Source organism: Denticeps clupeoides, chromosome 10, assembly GCF_900700375.1.
Source record: "Denticeps clupeoides chromosome 10, fDenClu1.1, whole genome shotgun sequence".
NCBI lineage: Eukaryota > Metazoa > Chordata > Actinopteri > Clupeiformes > Denticipitidae > Denticeps > Denticeps clupeoides.
The window spans coordinates 14,615,206-14,635,296 of record NC_041716.1 but is presented as its reverse complement, the minus strand read 5'-3'; the positions used below and the strand labels follow the sequence as shown (position 1 = coordinate 14,635,296).

Sequence of the window (20,091 nt, the reverse complement as noted above, 5' to 3'; positions counted from 1 at the left end):
CACAATAGTCAATAATAAGACTCCCCCAGAAGCCACTGTGCAATTTGAACCCTGCTTATAAATACCAACACTGAGAGGCAAGAACATAAGTCGCTCAAAAGCAAGATTTTACACCGAGGCTGATTCCTACAGAGCAAGACACACTCCAGCACGAGTGAGAGCACAGTAAGATCGGGCTTATGCAAATGCTTCATGACAGATGAGGACATAATTCCAACCATTTGCATGAGAATTATGGTATTTTCACTTTTTTTGATACACTTTCTTTGACTTTTTTTTCTTTCCCAAGTCCAAGCCCAACTTTTTTTTTCATGGTGCGAAAGACAACTCCCATTCCATTTCACTGTGGAAGCCTCTGATCTGATTGGAGTGCTGTCCCCGAAACACCCGTGTCTGCTCTTCCTCAACATTCATCTTTAGCCCAGGGATGACAGGCCTAGTTTGCAACTTTTTAAAACCATAATGAGCCGTCTATCAAAGCCGACACTACATTTTTTTTATTTTAAAGAAATACTATTTCAAAGCAACAATAATACCTTTGAAGTTGGGAAAACTCATAAAGCCTCAGCCCAGGACTGTCTGATTTTACCTAAACAGCATGAATATTTTGCTCAGACAGCATTACTGCCAGCGACCCTAATGCCAGCTATGCTACACCAGCAAACAAAAGATGAAGAATCTCCAGATGCTTTCAGATTATGACAGATAATCACTCCTGCAAGGCTATACCTGTATAATGGAAATGTCTATATGAGGGAACCTTACACAACTCCAAAATCACACTTTAATCCATTTAATATCTCTACTAGAGCTACTGAAATAAGAACTTCAGATCAAAACTTTTCATTACCATTAATGACATTTTACATTTACAGCATTTATCAGATGCCCTTATCCAGAGCGACTTACAATCAGTTACAGGGACAGTCTTGCTCAGGGACACAATGGTAGTAAGTGGGATTTGAGCCCGGGTCTTCTGGTTCATAGGCGAGTGTGTTACCCACTAGGCTACTACCACCCTGATTTCATATGTACTACACTCAAAAAAATAAATGAAATCACAACATGCATTTTATTCATATTCACAAAAAGACAATTATGGAACCTCTCTATTAAGGGAATTATAGAAATATCTTGTTTTGTGACACAACCTAGTTTTAAAAATAAGTTTCTATTGTACAGTTCCACAGTGAATTGTCTGATGTCAGACCGTCCCAAAAGAAAATCCCCTCTAGACCCTTCTGTCAGTGCTCAAGCAGCCCTGGCCAGTAGTGAACCAGAAGTGAAAAAGGTGCCAGTAGAACAGTAGAGCCAACTACGGGTTGTAAAAATGCAATTTCCATGTTAGTATCTGAGTTTCTTAGATGGAGAAAGTGGTCAAAGCTTGATTATGAAAAATACTTGAACAAAAAAAAAAATTTTTTAGCCTATCCCTCACATGAAGTAACTCTAACCGATATTGTTAGAACCCATAAAAATATGCACTGGTTATCATCTTGTTAGAGAACTATGCCTGTAGAAACAGCACCCTTAAAATAAAGATTTGAAAAGAGATTTTATAGAAATGTGCTGTTATTATAAGAATTAAGACCCCTTTTCCATTATGGTTGGTTGTTTGTCATGTAGGCGAGTAATATGAAGTCCTACCTAGCACATGCTAATACAGATACCTAGCACATGCTAATGCTAATACTGGATTCATCAAGGCGAAACAAAGACTTACCAGAACTTCCTTGGCCTCCCGATTCGAAATGGTGAACACGGCATTTTTATCAGGCCGATCGTGCGCTTTATCTCAAGTTCTTCTGGCTTTCAGCAGTATGTATGGCACCCTGCTCTAGAAGATATTTCAGTTCCAGTTCCTCACTTCCAGATTGGTACACAGGGCACAGCAATGTCACACCTTGGCGCACCTTTCTAACATGATCTCAGATAAAGCTGTCCAGATATTTCCTATCCGATTCTGGAGAATGTCGTTCTGTACCAAGGTTGGATGCCGCTGAGCATTTTTACAATGCATTTTAACACCAGACCAACATTGACATGCTGCACAGGCCACTGTAAAAAAGGCAATAGCCATTAAGATGGGGTTCGTCTATCTTCTCTTCTCCTCTCCTGCTGAGTAGCTTGATTCATGATTTTCCTCCAAAGGTCGATGACTTGATCCCGTGTGGCATGCCCAGAGGGAATGTGGGTAATCTCTCCCGCTGTTCTCCTAGATGTCCGCCGGTGTCAGTTCACGCTGACCTTCAGGCGAGGGAGTCGTCTGGTGGAGGTCAGGCCTCCTCTTGCCTGTACCCTGCATCAGCCGGGTGCTCCGCAGCCAATACCGCAGAATGATCTGCTGTTACTGTGGCAACGAAACAGCAGTCAAAGCCCACTGCCGCATGTTCTCGGTTCCGGACCCCCCTTCTCGCTCTGCTTTTCTCTGTCCCTCAGCCTCTCTCTCACTATCCCAGAGCCAAGGCACTAACCACAGGAGATCAGTAGCAGAACATCCCCCTCTCCAGTTGACGCTGCAGATCTGATCGATTCAAATGTGTTTATTGGATAAGGGGAATAAATCTGACTAATATGTCCAGTTGATCTGATTACAAAGCATGCATAAATGTGGTCTAATTAGAGTTTGGCTAGTGTAGACACTTCATTTATACTGTATAGGACTGTAGTACTATCCCGCGAAGGAACATGCAAGAAAACAAAAACTGCTTTTAAATTCTTAAAAAGACACCAGATTTAAACAAAGAGCTTTCTAAATATGATGCAGCTACGTATACAGCTCGGTTGCCGGTAGACAGTCCAGGCTCTGCTTGTTGTGTCAGTCAATGGTATTCTATGTTCCAGTTGCCAGTAACCATGGTCTCAACCACATTGCCTCAAATTCCTACTTCATGTTGCCTGTGGTCATTTCAGCAGTCATCACTTCAGGTCGCTGTACCACACTGACACTAGTCCCTGTGTGAACGCCTCTTCAGTCTTGACTTCCTGTTTTCATTCCAAGTTCTCACTTGGTTCTTGCACTCCTTGTTTCACTCCCTTGTTAGCTACAATCTGGATTGTTCTAGATTTCTTTGACCTGATTTGCAGCTATTCCTTATTGTTTAGTTTTTTCTTCTCTTTGCCATACATTGAGGCCATAGAAAGCCAATGTCTTTCCATTATGGGATTCCATCATGTAGGTAAAACCATAATGATGGTTTTAATGACTGCTCATTAGAGGTGCTTTCACCTCCTGATTTCATTGTCTGTGTAGAGTAAAGCTGTGAAACTCAAGGTTCATGCATTAAAGAGGTAGTTGGCTGTCTTCAAGTTTGTCAGTTGGACAGGAGTTCATGTCATGGCAGACAAAATACATTATCTAACTGGCCTGTTATTGGCCAGAGGAAGCCAGTTTCAATAAGGTTGAATAACAGACTTCCTTACACATATTAACTAAGTAATAAAATTAGGCCAACCTGTAACTAGGACAGGCTGCAGGGAGCATCATTAGAACCATTGTGGAAAGTGGGGTCTGATGAAGAGAGAGAGATTGGCAGAGGAGCTTACTTATTCACTGGCAGGTCACTCACCGTATGCCTCGAACTCTGGAGAAGGTCTTGTCCACTCTTAAAAAAAAAAAAAAAAAAAAAAAGTTAGAAAATTATGTTCTCTTTGTCTTTGCTGTCATTTTAGCCTAGTCTTAGTCACATCCATATTCCCTTTAGTGTAGTCAAGTTTCAGTTGACTAAACGACTGAGCATTTTAGTCATTTTTAATCAGAATTATCCATCAATATTTCAGTGTAGTTTTATTCAATGAGAACTTATGACATTTTAGTCTAGTCTTAGTAAATGAAAATTGTATTTTAGTAATGCAGTCAACCCAGTCAATATAGTACTACTACCTTGTAGAACAGATAAAAAAACATTTTCTTTTAGTCAGGCACATTTCATAATTAATACAAGGTTATCTTATTATTATTTTATTGTTACCTTATAGACTCAAAAATACTGTACATCCAATCCAGACACAGATGACGCTCTGATTTGTTCCATGTTTTTCAACCACACATTCTTTTTTCTTTTCCACTTCATTGTAAAGAAAGTGTGTCCATAGATCACCTAGTCATTTTCTCCCAGCCATCTGATAAACTATCACAAGTATCCTGAAATCTATTTAATGCCGCGATTGCATATTGGGGAAGTGACATCTGTGCAACTGGATGGGAGATACGTCTCATCTCATTTTCATCACTGAAAATTAAGCAGTTTTTATTCTTGTAAACTATGCTTACTCTTGTTTTAATTTAAACATTTAAAAGTCTTGTATTCATCACGTTAAACAGTTTCATTAACAAAGATATTTTGTCATAAATTTTGTTGAAAAAAACAACACTACTTCAGTCACTTCAGTCCTACAAGAAAACAATTTGGATACAATCCACCATGCCTCCAAAACAGATAGACATCACACTCTCTCTGGAATTTGTAATTAGTTGAGAAACCTCTATGATCCCTGTCCCTGTAACTACTGATTGTAGTAAATGTAAATTTGAGTAAATGTAAATTTATTCACTTCATTCAGAGAACTTACTGCATTTCTGTTCAAATCAGCTGAACACAGATTCCAGTCAGACTGCTGTTAAGTTAACCTGACTTAGAGTTACATGGCAATCTTTATGTGTTTGTAGAAACATTTTTTTTACTGTCATACTGTACAGTTTACATACTGTTTTCTTTGTGGTGCATAATTTACACTTTGTAACACAATGAAAGTCCAAAGAAATAGACAATAAGTTTCAATTCTTCTTGACACTGTGCACTCACAGTACCAATGTACACAATAGCCAGTTTTAATGAGTGAGCCAAATAGATAATTATGAGCTGATGCCATTAGCAAATTGCAATTCGGAGTCTGCATGAGTTCTGGACCCCAAACTACTCACAGAGGCACCTTTTGGCAATCCACAAATTGACCAATCCGGGTTGACTGCATCCACTTTCTTTTTCTGTTTTTGCACTCTGCTGGTAGCACCACGCTAGCACCTCTGGTCTGTACCCTCCAACCACTCCCCTCCCCCAGAAAAACTTAATCCCCAGGCAGGATGTGCAACAAAAAGTGCACAAAGGGGGATCTAAAATCCATTTCCTGGCCATAGGGGAGTGTGAAAACCCTATTTCCTACGAGACACTCTAGAGTGCATCCTCAAATTCCCGCATTTGGATGAAGGTTGTCTGACAACATGTCCTGCCCTGTCAGGCTATTTATAGAGAGGCCATTAGTACCACAGCTAGCAGATTGCCCACTGGCCACTGGACGCTGCAGTAGCCATTTTCAGTTTTTTCACCTGCAGCCACGCAATGAAGGAAAGTCTGAGTGCTTCAACACTGTCCCCATAAAAAAATCCACTTTGGGCTCTAATTAGGTTCACATTGCTCTGTAAAAACCTCAGAGGGATCTTTGGGTAGTAGACCATTCATCATTCTGGATTGAACTGAAGTGTTCCCGGTACTGCATAAGGAACCTTATCCGTCTTATTTAAACAGATATATGCAGCAGAATCTTAGTGTTAAATGGTTCAAAGCACATAACAGGGACTTTTCATCAACTCTCACAAACTAGGGACCATGAAAGACCATCAGAGAGGATCAACATTCATCAAGCATGGTGGTTGACACCTTGTGCTCTCTCAGGATGGTGGGTGTGTGAGGGGTGTTCAGCTTGGATAATAGGCACAAATATATCTCTCAGAATACAAGACTCAGAATGGTGGCCTAGCAGTTAAGGAAGCGGCCCCGTAATCAGAAGGTTGCCATTTCAAAACCCGATCCGCCAAGGTGCCACTGAGGTGCCACTGAGCAAAGCACCGTCCCCACACACTGCTCCCCGGGCGCCTGTCATGACTGCCCACTGCTCACTCAGGGTGATGGGTTAAATGCAGAGGACAAATTTCACTGTGTGCACTGTGTGCTGTGCTGCTGTGTATCACATGTGACAATCACTTCACAGTTAAATTAAAGACTACAAGATCTTTTGTTTCTTAGTGAAAGTGAAAGTGATTTTTCAAATTTGTCTTATATTCAGGCCAATATGGAACATACCGGTGTGGTTTTGGATGGAATGTCAACAGCATTTTACCCAGAGCTTTTTTTTTTTGCACAACTGTGTTAGGGAAATGTAGACTATTTAAAACATTAATGTCAAGTTTATGGGGAAGTCACCGTATTATCATACAGTTGTTGTGCAGGCCTCCCCCTGCTCTTATATTTCTCATATTTCCTGGTTCTCTGTTTGAAATCTAAGACACAGGCCATGTCCAGACAGGCTCTGGAGCCGACAAGGGTCCGGTTCCTGGCTCTTAAAATAGAGAGATTTCAAAATCTACCAGATATCTATTACTTGGACCCTAGAGAAAGTTAACAAGTATAAACCATCAAAATTTTAGCATCAACAATTTTCACTTCACTGACAAGACTAGACATGTGTGACAAAATGTCAAGAGAATCACAGGCAAGGTAGTGAACATCAGAATGTCCTCAGTTTCATAGAATCAAGTAAAAACTGAGAGTCAGAGGGCTCTTGCAGTAAACAAGTTTCCTCTTTATGAGAAACAGGACACAGATCTGCAGGGTCGCAGTTTCTTTACTTTCACTAAACCCAGCAACCATGTGGTGTACCAGATGTGACATATGTCTGATGTGGGTGTCATAAAAGTGCACATTGCACTCACTTCCACTGTCTAGATTAGTGTTTTTCAACATTGTTGTGCCATTGTGTTAATATTCTATTTAAAATGATCAAAACATTATGAAATGATAATGCAACATATGTGAAATTCTGTCAGGTCTGATGTGATTCACTGCCCTTATTTTTTAAATCAGATTTATTGAACTGTACAGGGTATAGGTCACATTAAGGGTGGGAAAAGTTTTGAAATGATTTATTGTGGTCTCGTTTACTTCATGTTAAATGAAGAAAATGTATTTGTCACATGTTTATTTTGCGCAATAAGGAGTTTTAAAAAGAGTTTTTTAAAGACAAATAACAGCAGCAGTGCCTGAGTCACAGGCCATCTGTGTTTGGGCACAGCCAAGGGAAGCATTTCTGAAACATTTCTGTTACATGGGGTTATAAAAATGCCTTCATAAACCATAAAATGCTTTCTGTGATGATAAATGCAGGCTTGGACTGTTGCCTACTTCAATTTGCCAAGACTTTTTCAGGTCACAGAGGAAGGTGATTCAATGCAAGGTGAATAACTTCATGCCATTGGTTTATTTTTCAAATGAATTTCCTGAATTTCAGTCATTAATTAGAGTCATTAATCACTGTATTTCCTAACAAATTCCTGCAGAGCTCACTGTAGAGGTTAGGCTCCAGCTGAACTATTCACTTAACATTAGCTTGTTTCAAAGTTGTAATTGAAATGCCAACAGACAGTGTACCTTGTTCCTCATCACAATTGAACAGGTTACTGGCGGCCCATTCCCTGCCTCTACGCAATAATTGTGGCTCATGGTTATAATGCTGTTCTATTGAGCAAGAACATATAAAGACTATGTGCATGCCACACGTCTCAAACTTGTTCTTCTCCTTTTGCTTTTCAGAGCAAGATGCAGAGCAAGATAAAAGAAAGCCTGTTGCTCTCAGTCCACGTTATCAACACACCCCAGTGAAGGCATCAATCAGGATGATAGATAAGGGGGGTGGAAAGATCAGACAAGTGAGATAAGTGTTCACACTCCCTCAATAAGTATTTTTGAAAAACAAAGAAAATGCAGTTACCACAGTAATGACGAGTAGACACGTTCGACACGATCGCTTTACTTCTCAACCACTATAGACTCCCCCACATTCCCAGCCATGCATAATCAAACACTTTGACACTTGCAGTTAGGCACAATCGAGTGTTCATTGAAATACACCACAACAGTTATTTACTTTGACTGCTGTTTTATAGTGTAAGTTTGTTTAAGTTTATTTTGAGATGAGTATTTGGTGTTTTAATTTTAAGCATTCCTGGTCAAACACACGATTTACCAGATTTGGTTGATGTGCAAAAAAGAAAAGGAGCCCAGGCACGAACAGTGACCTTGTAGTAATCTGAATGAAGAGCAATCAGGCATGGTAATCCTTTGAATCAATGTTATGCCTTTATTCTCACCAGCTTTTTCCAGGTAATTATACAGTAAAGAACAAAAAAACTCCAGGAGATACACAAACAAGAGTCTTCCCTGCAGCACAGTGCAGCAGTATGATACCAGACAAAACAGATTATCAAACACAACAGATTAATGAGGAACGCTTACTGTATATGGTGCAGCCGATATCAAGCAGTGATGATGATTACAGCGAGAGTGTGTGTGTGTATGTGCGTGTGTGTGTGTGTGTGTGTGTGTGTGTGTGTGTAAAAGTGTACCACTGGCTGTGTATGTGGTTCAGTCCACCTCAGAGCATAACCAACACCACTGCTCATTATCTGAGGTCCGTGTGAAGGTTAATATGAGTGGAGGGAGGTCAGGGGTCCAGTAAAACAAACACCCCCTGCAGATGTGTAAACCCACACAAAAAGGAGCATTACAGACCATGACAGTATTAGCAGTGGTGTTTATTCAGAGGTCAGCATCTCAGGAGGATTGTAGTGTTATTACCACTTACATACAGTCAAACTCCACAGCTGTAATAATAATAGGTTTTTTTGAGGCACTGGTGACCTAGTGGGTTAGGAAGCAGACTCGTAATCAGAAGGTTTAAATCTCAAACGGCCAAGGTGCCACAGAGGTGCCACTGAGCAAAGTACCGTCCCCACACACTGCTCTCCAGGCGCCTGTAATGGCTGCTCACTGCTCACCAAGGGTGATGGTTAAATACAGAGGACACATTTCGTTGTGTCACCGTGCGGTGTGCTTGCTGTGCATCATAATAACAATCCCTTCACTTTCAATAGCAATAATCGCATGTACATACATATAGTTTATATGTTACATTATTATATTGTTATTACTACATACATTTGAATCTATGCTCTGGATTCTACAAACAATATGAAAGTGAAGTGATTGTGAAACACTGCAACATAGCACACAGTGAACACACTGAAATGTGTCCTCTGCATTTAACCATCACCCTTGGTGAGCAGTGGACAGCCACGAAAGTCCCCTGGGGAGCAGTGTGTGGGGACGGTACTAAGTGGCACCTCAGTGGCACCTTGGCAGATCAGGATTCAAATCGGCAACCTTCTGAAGGCTGCTTCCTAACCTACTAGGCCACCACTGCCCAATATGAACTAAATGTGAATCATTTGTCAGAATTGGGTGAGGATAATCAATAAACAACAGTCTGTGCTATTTGCTCTCTCATTGATTAAGACCAGGAACAAAAACTGCAATACTCAAAGGCTAAATTACTCTAAAGCACTTTTCACAAAATTAAGGTAACAATTTGCATTGACCTATTTTAAGTTATTCCATCTTCACTATTGTTGATTAAATACCACAAGCTTTTTAGAGTTTGATTTACTCAATTACTTTAGAACACCATTATAATTCTTTTAGTACTATTTGCAGTCAAACAAGTTCATGAAAATGTGCTTGAAGTCTTAAGTTGCTTAATAAATTAATTAAAGTTATTCTAGTTTGATTAACTCAATTTCTTTAGTATGCCATTATTACTCCTTTTTTGTACACAGTGTAACAAGTTGTCTTTACTTTAAAAAAGTATGCAAACTTGTTATTTTACAAATATTACATTTTTAAAACTTCTGTTACATGGGGTTATAAAAATGGTTATACAACATGGTATAAAAATGGTATAAAAAAGGTTATAAGTGACTAATATTAACTTGAACTTGAAGATGAAACCAATTTATATAGATAACCTTTAACTACACTATGCAGTTAAACTAACTTAAGGTAAACCAGTCCATATTCATTGTTTGCAGATATCATCCAAATGTTCTGTCACGCCTCAGCTGTCTGTACATCAGTCATGGTAGGAACAGCTCACAGCATGTAATCGCACTGATAAGATGTTGAGGTGTTATGCCTCTTTTATTGAGATAAACACTCATACAGAGACAAAATGAACAACAAAAGCAGGAAGTCACTAAAAGAAACAGTCTTCTACTAAACAATGGCTAACAGACTGAAAACCCAGATGCTGGGAGGGACACTGGAGACACCACATCCTACATTCCCCCTGCAGCCACACACTTCAGATTGATTGGATTGGAAATTTTTGCCTCCAATCTCCCAAATGGTACAACAGACTATCCTTGTCTTTCCTGATTGCATGGAGGCTCTCACCAGATTCTGGGCCATACACAGCAGACACCCCTGTCTACGCCAGTAGACTTCGAGGGAATGGTGGACAATAGATAAAACCACATGCCTCCCTGGCGAACCACCTGGACTTTAACACTAGAAGTCCCAGGTTTTTCTGACCCCTCAGCTCTAGCAGAGGTAGGCCAAATGGCCCCTTGGTTGGGAACTAACAACTAAATCACCGACAAATGGCTCCCATTCATTTGTAAATTGGTGGCTGATTGGAATGTGTCACTCCCCTTCCCCCCAAGAGTGGTGTGGGTATATGTGCTACTGTGCAACAGGACACTGGGTCTGACCGTGGTTGGACAATGGAGCTTGTATATTAACATGTCCACCATTTTTTTTAAATTTGCATGTCTCTGCATCAACCCCTTAAAACACGTTTCACAAGCACAATACGCTCGATCGCACATTACCCCCTGCGTCAACCTTAATAAAGTATGGCAGTGCGGTCACACACACATACCCTATGCACCCGCACCACGTGGCTCTGTTCCCGGCTCTGAGGCCGATAAGGGACACACATTTTGTCACATTTGGACACACATATCCTCACACAATGAACCCTGGGCGCCTGTCATGACTGTCCACTGCTCACAAAAAAAGCAGAGGACACATTTCATTGTGTGCACCGTGTGCTGTGTTGTGTTTCACAATTTGTCCTCTGCATATAACCCATCACCCTTGGTGAGCAGTGGGCAGCCATGACAGGCGCCCGGGGAGCAGTGTGTGGGGACGGTGCTTTGCTCAGTGGCACCTCAGCTCCCTGGTCCCATTGCAACATATAACTTTGCTGGGTCTGGATCTCAACGCAGTAACTGCTCCCACGACGTTGACGCCACAGCAATGTTCGGCCTGCTTCCGGCTGAATGCTTGGTTTTGTTCTGCGTGTGTCTGCAGATGCTGGGCTTGATGGCATCTGTCATAAACCACTGGGGCTGCTGTTTAAGGGGGGATTTTCAGCGGTGAGTCACATCACTCCGTCTGTGGCCGTCTTACCATTGACACCGGCAGTTGGGCATGACGCTTGAATGAGGCACGGCACTGGAGGGCTCCGTCTCTGTTTGTGTCAGGAACCTGGTGGCCGTGCGCAAAGTAGTGACCACGGATGCGTCTGTGTCCAGATGGGGCATCCAGGCGAGGTCGGGGGGCTTCACAACGATTCTGATAGGTCAGGTCGCCTATGGTATGTGGGAATAGGTTAGCTGCTTTATGCACAGCCTTGACGTCTTCCCCTGCACAGGGACCTGCAGTCTCAGGCGAGAGGGCAGATTTTTTCATCCTCGGACAGAAATCTGGGATTTGCGGGCCTGGCTCATGGTATCTGACCTCAGCTGGCCGGCCACATAACATTCAGCAGTGCTCTGCTTTTCACAGGATCTAGTAGAGCAGAGCAAGGTTTTTAATGTGTATTTGGCAGTGATTTCTGCTTGCCACATAGGTGTTGGGGCAGCATCAGTGGGGTCTCATGCCCTCGTATGCTGCTTTATGAAGGGGGTCAGAAGTCTGCGTCCAATCACCAGGCCACTACTGTCCTCTTGGAGTTTGTCACTGGCGTTGGATGCTGTGTGTGAGCCTATGTCCTTTTGAGCCTCTGGCAAAGGCAGAACCTATAAGACAGCCCTGTTGCTTGTGCTGGTTACAGCCAAAGGGGTGAGCGAGCTGCATGGCCCCTCTGTGCACCCAGCCTGCACACAGTTTTCTGAAGGTGACGCCAAGGTGACTTTGCGCCCCATACAGGCATTCATCCTGAAGGTCTGGAATAACTTCAGCTAGAGCTTATCCGCTCATTAAGAGGAAGCGGGGCCTCCTGCTGCAGTATCCGGCAAAGCCTGAATGCCTGATTGAATTGGACTTCAGTGAATAGCCTCACAAGGGGCATGTCCCATAGTGAGATGTCTCAATCATCTCCCTCAGAGAACCAGGGGTTCCAACCATAACCTTATTTTTTTTTAATCCTGTTATCTATTAGATGCAATAAATTAATTAAAATTAGTATTAAAATTAGATGCAATATGTCAGTATAACCTGTCACTCTTGAATTCTACTTTTGAAAATTCTTGGTAAAAAAAATTTTACTATAGAACTCACCTATATGTAGGTCACACATAGTGGTTTTTAAAAGAAAAATTGTACATAAATAAGCCGCACTTCTAGACAAGCCACAGGTATCCCTGTTGAAAAAGAAATTTTATCCAAGCAAGATGTTACAGGAAAGCTTTTTTTTTTTTTACAAATGCCAGTAATATCCACAGCTACATACATCCCACAAATGCTTTTAAAAGTAAAAGCAATTACTTCGTCACACACTTTGTCACAACAGGAAAAGCAAAAATCTGAAGAATTAAGTGTGAGTGAGTTTTAAATTTCATTGGTCTGATATGACAAGGTTACATCTATATAGGCTAGTTAGCCTACAAAATTCCATAATGTGATCTCAGTTTGGTTCATTTCAGAGGGGTTTGACTTGCTCATATGTAAGATCTACATGAGAACACACAATTCCCTGTATTGCATAAAGGCCCAGAGTGCAGCTTCAGATATTACTCTAGGTTTTTGAATGATTTTGACACATCAGGCCTTTACTTTTTCTGCTAGAAAAACACACTAAGGCTGAAATAACAGTAAATTACGCTGAAGAAAACAAGGTCAGTTAAGAGTCTCATTTTAGTCTTAAACACACATGATGTAGCCCTCCCCAAGGTAAGGCACATGACGCTTATCTAACATCGCCAGCCTTCAAAAACAAACTCCACCCATAAAGTGAAGGGCAGGAGGAGATTCTGCCTCTCTAGCTGATGTGTGTTAAACCATGTACATTCCAGCAGAGTCAAAGGTTCATGGGAGACATCACCAGGAGCCTGAGGACAGAGAGGCCCTTCGGATGGAGGTCTGGAGGTGGTGTGACGTGGCAAAAAAGCATCAGTCTCTCTGCTCAGTTACAGGGGAAACTTGGTTTCCATGGCAGCAAGCTGGAGCTCAAAGTCAGAGTTTGGGAAGCTCTCAGGAAAATGTGACGTGTCTAACAACTTAACACTGTTTTCAGTTCAATACCGACCCATCAAAAAGAATGCCTACAAGTGCAGCACCAGCACACAGATGAAGGCATCCAAATGGAGGCTTTCCAGCAACACACTGTTGGCGACTCCAGAGAAGAAGCTTGCAGTTTCAATACTGCTTCACATCTTTAAACCACAACACACAAAAGAAACGTTAAGAAAAAAATGTAACCCAACCATGCCAGTTTTAGTGCATTCAAGCTCCAACTAGAGCCACAAGAATAATAGTATTACAATTGTTAATATCCTATTGGTGCCACAAAGTGATGGGTTCAAACCCCACTTACTCCCGTTGTGTCCCTGAGCAAAACACTTAACCCTGAGTGTCTCCAGGAGGACTGTCCCTGGCACTACTGACTGTAAGTCACTATGTATAAGGGCATCTGATCTGTATCTTGGAGAGCAGGAAATAGCTGCCCCCATCCAGCCCTTTGTGATTGAGCATTGTTGTTTCTGACAACCAGATAGTGAATTTTAATGTGAAAGAATTTTAATAAACTAAGTTTAAAATGAATGATGATTATAGTGATGTAGTACAGTGATGACTGACAGCTCTTACGCACACAGTTGTCCTCAGTTTGGACAACTGAAACAAAGACAAATTATTGGGATCTTTGGGACCATGAGTATCATCCGGTCATGATGTGGGTTTTATTTGGAGGAGGTTTTAATACTAACTGTGATTGATTCACCCGATCTGACAACACTTAGCTCAAGGTCCTGCCTCCACCCCTCCTCCTCAGTTCCCCTTCATTTTCTTTGCTCATAATTCCACTTATTCATGTGGTGGTCACACTCTGTATTTTATAGTGCTATCAATATCCCCCCCACTGTCATTTCTACTTTGTACTTAAATTGAACACTTATGGTTTAGTTCTTAGTTTCAGTTTTAGTTTAGTCCCATTTCAGAATTGCACAGCCCTTGCTATATTCATCTTTTGAAGTGTTCTGTTTTGAAATGAAATGACTGACAGGGATCCAGAAGCCAAACGTGTACAACTCGCCAACCAGGAGCAAGAACACTGTCAAAAGAAGCCAGCAGCACCGCCTCCAAAAGACACAGGGGTTGACGCAAACCGCAGAGAATAACTGGCAGGCTTCGTCGTGGGCGACACAGATGCCCTTTCTTCTTCACGTACTGTGCTCATCAGAAAACAATGTTCGCAAAAACGGACATTCCATCCATGGCAAGAGTTGTCTCTGCAGTACAGTGACTGAAAGCAGCCTTTGACTGAAATAATCTGAATGTGCGTATTGATGCATAAATACAGCGGGTCTCTGTAATGTCTTTCGCGGTCCGGCACAGCAGTACCCACCCCCCCACCCCCTGCTGCAGCCCCTGGAGCTTCATCACGCAGGCCTGTGTGCGTAAACGTTCAAACGCCGACACACGGGGTGCTTGCATCGGGTTACGCAACGTGAACTAGGGCGCTGCTGAAAACGAACTCATGCCCCGCCCTGCACCTGTCGTGCGATACACAAGGCCGCGAACGATCGCCCATGTTCTGCTATGCACACCCTCCATTTACCCAGCAGGAGACAGGCACCAATAAATCAGTGGTCACATTCCACATCAGTGTGTGTATTCTCACTTCATTTCCAGGCCGGTAAGAGAATAGCATGTAAGTTTGTCGGGCAGAAAAAAAATTCTATATAAGATTGGTAGGAGCTTTCTACACAATAAAAACAGTCAAACAAAGCATAAACTGACACTCCACAGTTATGGTGTTCAAGGACAACACACACACAAAGTCTGCAGAGCTGGGAAACAGGATTTGGTTAGAGCCAGGATTTGGGGGTCCTGTACAGGGATTTTTTTTCAGATTGCTGGGACAGGCTCCAGCACCTAATGCCCCTGAGTAGATGAACCACAGAACATTTGTGTAGCAAATAAGGGTACTACTCTGCCGAATGTGGATACTTTACACTTCTCAATTAGACTATTAAATATTCTGTTTAAAGGAGCAGTATCATAATTACACACAAAAATAGGGATTTAAAGTAAATCACAGTAAATATTTCAGTCTCATATTATTCTTAAGATCAGTTATGCAGAGACTTTGCATGTAAAGTCATGAATACTTTCTTTCAGACTATAGTTCTCGCTTACTAGAGGGCAAACTGCTGAGCTGTCAGGCAGACAACATGGACAGTTGCAGACTCAACAACATAGAACAGAAAAATGTCTCCTTTTTCATTTATGACCAGATATTCATGAGACATTACAGTGATAAAGTAAATAGCTTATATTTCCCCATAAGCATACGTGTTCGAACTTTTATATTCAATTAAAATGTTATTACTCGTAGAGTAAATGCCATGTACTTCAGTTTTTGCCGAGGCCGTGTGAGTAGCAAATAAACGTAACTTTGTATATGAAGGTGGATTCTGCTAGTGTCCCAGTCTGGAGATTGTGTAAGTGTCCAGTGGTGTTGGTTTAGCCACAGCGTGAAGAAGCACTTGAAAGCTTTCAGGTCCTTAAGGGCTCTTGCTGCGCTGTCAGATGAAACCCTTTGAAATGTAAACTAAATCATTAGTGGAATAGAAAAGTAGCTGCTAAATGTTTCTTTTTCTCTTTTCAGCAAATCAAACATGAGTAAAGATATGGTAATGTGTACCTGTGAACCACTCCACAGAGACGCCTGTTCAATGTAGTGAATTCCATTTTACAGGCACAAGTACAGAGGAAACATGGCTACATTTCTGTGATATTAATGGGATTTATTTATAGGATTGGGTAATTTTCAGAAGAATTATCACACTATGCGCAACATTCAAATTGATGTGGTATTCATAATCATGAAACAGCATTTTATTGAAATAATTTGTGGGTATTCACAATACAGTGAAATGAATCTGCGGAACACAGCAACGCACAACATTTGTTGACAGGAACAAAGAGTGAACATGACAGACTGACAGACATTGGACAGCATTTGGGTTCAAATACAGCAGATTACTGTCCATTGTGTAATTAGTATCTAGTCCACTAAGGGATTTAGGTCACGATGGTAATAGTATTCAAATAGGTCACAAAATGAATGTGTGAATCATCATTTTATTCAGCCCTGAAGACAAGAACATGTGAGGAACAAAAACAAAATGTTCCAGCTGAAGAGCTGAATCAGTGTTTGGTGCATTCAGAGTGGGACTTTTAAAAGCCTTTATAATGTGTAGCAAAACACAATCTGCTGACTTCCAAAAAACCTGTCGACCGGCTGCTCCAGTTTTCAAACAGCAAAGAGCTTTTGCACTCGACTGTTTCTGAGGTCCACAGCGGCCAGGCTGCACACAAAAGGCAGCAGCAGTTGGCCTCTCCAGCCTGAATCAGGTGCAGAATGGAGAGTTATTTTCAGGAGCAGGACAAAGACTGACCTCACTGAGGGCTGAATTCAGTCAATTAACTGTTCGTGAGACCAGAGACAAGCAAAGAAAAGATGAACTATCAGCTCATCCGTCACCTGGCACACTAACAAAGAACTTCCTAGAACACTGCTAAATGTTCAGTGTACGTCCTCATAATGCTCCAAGACAATTATTGGTCCAGCGATGGAATGATGGAATCGGAATTGATCTAACTCAACACTTACACATACTCATGACATTTTGAGGCACAATTTTCCTTTAAAGAATAAGCATGCAACTTTCTACTTAGACTGCTTCTTTATCAAGACAAGAAGTGTCCCTTGAAGGAGTTAAATGTCTCGGTGTTACATACTGTCTTTACTGACCCAGCAAGAACAGCATCGACAGCTCTTCAGCTGCCATTAACTCTTTGTTTCTCCAGCATCTCCAGAGAAATGGGTCGACTGGTTCTGTAGCCGCATACTTGATTAGCAGGGAAGCTGCAGGGAGTGTACGATTTTTTTCGTCAATACCAATATCTTGCGAACAAACGTATCTGGCCTTGTTCGGCAAAAGCAGTCAATTGTTACCAGTGACATTTACGGACACATAAGATGCTGTAAGATCCTGCAAATGTCAAAGGGACAGGTCTACCTCCAAATGAGAAAAAACGTCAGGAGCACACGCGAATTTCCCAAAAGGGAAGCTAATAAAGTGTGTATTTTTAGCCCTTCAACGTATTGGGATGATTCATGTGAGAACACACACACATGCATCCACACGCGCTCTTGTCCTTGACTAGAAAGCACCTGTTGACTGCAGTGGACACTAAAGCTGCCCTGGGAGCCTAGGGGAACCTGAGGAATTTTAAGCATCACCTAACACAGACACACACACACACACACACATTCCTCACGTACAACACACCGCTGACTGGGAGCAAATGGCATCAAGGTCAGATGACCCCTCCAATTAAAAAAAAAAAAGACAGTGTTGCTGTGTCTGATCGCTGCTTCTGTTTAGAGAGTAAACAGCCTGTATTCACCCATCTTTAAACGTGTGAAGTTTGGTCTAATGCTTCTCTGATGGAACGTCCCGCAGCCAATCAAAACACAGGAGCCCAGAGCTGGAGTTTTAAAGTGGAGTTCAGCACTCGCCTGCAGCAATAATCGCTTACTGGAGTCTAACCACGCAGTCACACACCACCCACACTCGCACAGAGTCAAGGCACCACTGACAGGAAGTGCGAGGACAGGATTTGATAAATGTCACGCTGTCTTACCCTCCGTACGCTCCGAACGTGAAGCTCCGTTTCCTCTGAGGCATCCCTGCTAATGGGGACTGAGAGTCACATCCACTGAGACCCACACACCAGAGCCCCTGTCTGGCCGCCGAGGAGACGGTGTGCATGAATGACTGCTGTGTGTGTATGTGTGGGTCTGTGTGTGTGTGTGTGTGTGTGTGAGGGACTGAGTGTGTGTCCCTTCTATGCCCTCCCCTGGATCACTTCCCTCCCAACCTCTCTGTATCACACCTCCTTCAGAATATAAAGGAGAAGAGGGGTAAGGTACATTTGTAAGTCTGACCACATATTTACATCCTTATTTGCCCCAGAAACACCTCAAAAAATCCTGAAAAACCATGAAAATATCTTTAAAGACATCCCCAGAACTCCAGATTATGAGAAATCGGATATTCTCCTCATGGGTAGAGTATGAGCTTTTGTGGGAAAGCTGAGGCATTTCCAGTTATTGATAGCAAATTCTAGTGCTCGAAGTCCCTTTGACCTGAAACTAGATAACCCCCAGGGGGTACTAAAAAATTTATACATTTTAGTTAGGATACCATTGTCACAGTCCTGCAAATCAGAAAAAGGAAATTAAAATGCATCAGCTTGGGAGGACACTGCAAAATGATGTTTAATTTATAACGTTTAGTACAATTAAAAAATAGACAGAGAAGTTAAGAATGATAGAAACTACAGAATGAAGTACTCCTGAAAATAACTACATCTAGAAATAATAAAATGTAATTTATTAAAAAATTATCGCTACTTTCCTTCCCAGTGAGTCAGCATTTTTCTGTGAGGAATGTCCCCCTGTGTCACTGGAACACTGCAAAACTCGTCCGGCTGGTTTTGTCCTGTCACTATTTCTCTCAACGGGCCTGCTGATGCCATCCGCCCCGCCTGTCATTGGCCGGTGGCCAGCCAATGTTTTTTTTTATCAAATGAAAACAGAAAGAACGCTTCCTTCCTGTTCCAGGGTACCTTCTCTTTGGTCTTCTCTCCGGGAGCATTATCCAAAGCCCCTTCAGAGGGATGACGGGGCTGTCCAACTTTCACTCGGGATCTAATAAACGTCCCCGCTGTCGTTCTGAAGGAATTAGGCACTGCATTTGGGTTAAACGTACACATGTCGATGCCATGTCCTCTCGCTTAGAATCCTGGTGAATGTGCCCAAAATAGCAATGACAATACAAAGGCAAGAAAAGGTTCCAGAGAGCAAAATATTCCCAAATATTTTGTAATTTCTTTCAAAAAGTTAAGCCATAAATCTTTCAGTCCCAACCCAGTACTGACTCCGTAAATTAAGACACTTTTCAGAATTTGCTAATTTCTGATGTTTTCCATTTGAACCTAGTAGCCTAGTGGGTAAAAGATTCGACTTTGAACCAGAAGACCCAGGTTCAAATCCCACTTACTACCATTGTGTCCTTGAGCAAGACACTTAACCCTGAGTGTCTCCAGGGGGGGACTGTCCCTGTAACTACTGATTGTATGTCACTCTGGATAAGGGCGTCTGATAAATGCCGTGAATGTAAATGTAAATAATCATCCACATCACCAAAAGTAGGCCAAGCAGTTTCCAACATGGCACCTTCAGCAGCCTGATCTCCCTGCATTGCACTGTTCATTCACTTGTTTTAGTTTATACTGAATCTCCAGTGCATAATGTTCTCTAGGAACTTTCATCTACACTGTGAAAAAACTTGCGGTAAATCTGTCAAGGAGTCAGTCAAAGAGTCTCATTCAAAAAATAATTAGCGGCAACACCGACACACGTTCCGCATTGCTGTTTATCCAGCAGCATGAAAGGGACGTGCTTAGCCAGCAGCTGCCCTGCGGAAATCGGGGTAGATTATACAAAAATATTTATATTTTGGGTTCAAATGAACGCCAGTATCATGATAAACACCTTGCCTCTGGCTACAGCATACGTTTATGAGATGCTCGGTTGAACGTTGGGGTTTAGGCTGAGCTATATTTAGAGACAGGTTGGGGGGGGGGGGGGGGTAATCAAACATTTGAAGGATGTGAAAGCCAAAAGCCAAATCGTGCTTAAAACTCGTCAGAAATAAGTCAGCGCCTAATCTTGTACGGG

The 20,091-nt window shown here is 42.0% G+C and overlaps 1 protein-coding gene across 18 annotated transcripts in view; it reads right to left on the bottom strand.

The window, feature by feature from the left end:
• rap1gapa (RAP1 GTPase activating protein a) overlaps positions 1 to 20,091 on the bottom strand; it is a 79,433-nt gene that overhangs the window by 42,203 nt on the left and 17,139 nt on the right. For 3 of the 18 annotated variants that reach the window (XM_028993898.1, XM_028993905.1, XM_028993912.1), the window contains exons 1-2: positions 17,991 to 18,148; positions 3,570 to 3,605 (exon numbers count right to left, since the gene is read on the bottom strand). In XM_028993898.1, coding sequence (XP_028849731.1) covers positions 3,570 to 3,605; positions 17,991 to 18,118 — 164 coding nt within the window. In that variant the 5' untranslated portion in view covers positions 18,119 to 18,148. The other 15 variants (XM_028993908.1, XM_028993899.1, XM_028993919.1 and 12 more) reach the window with 13 other exon arrangements.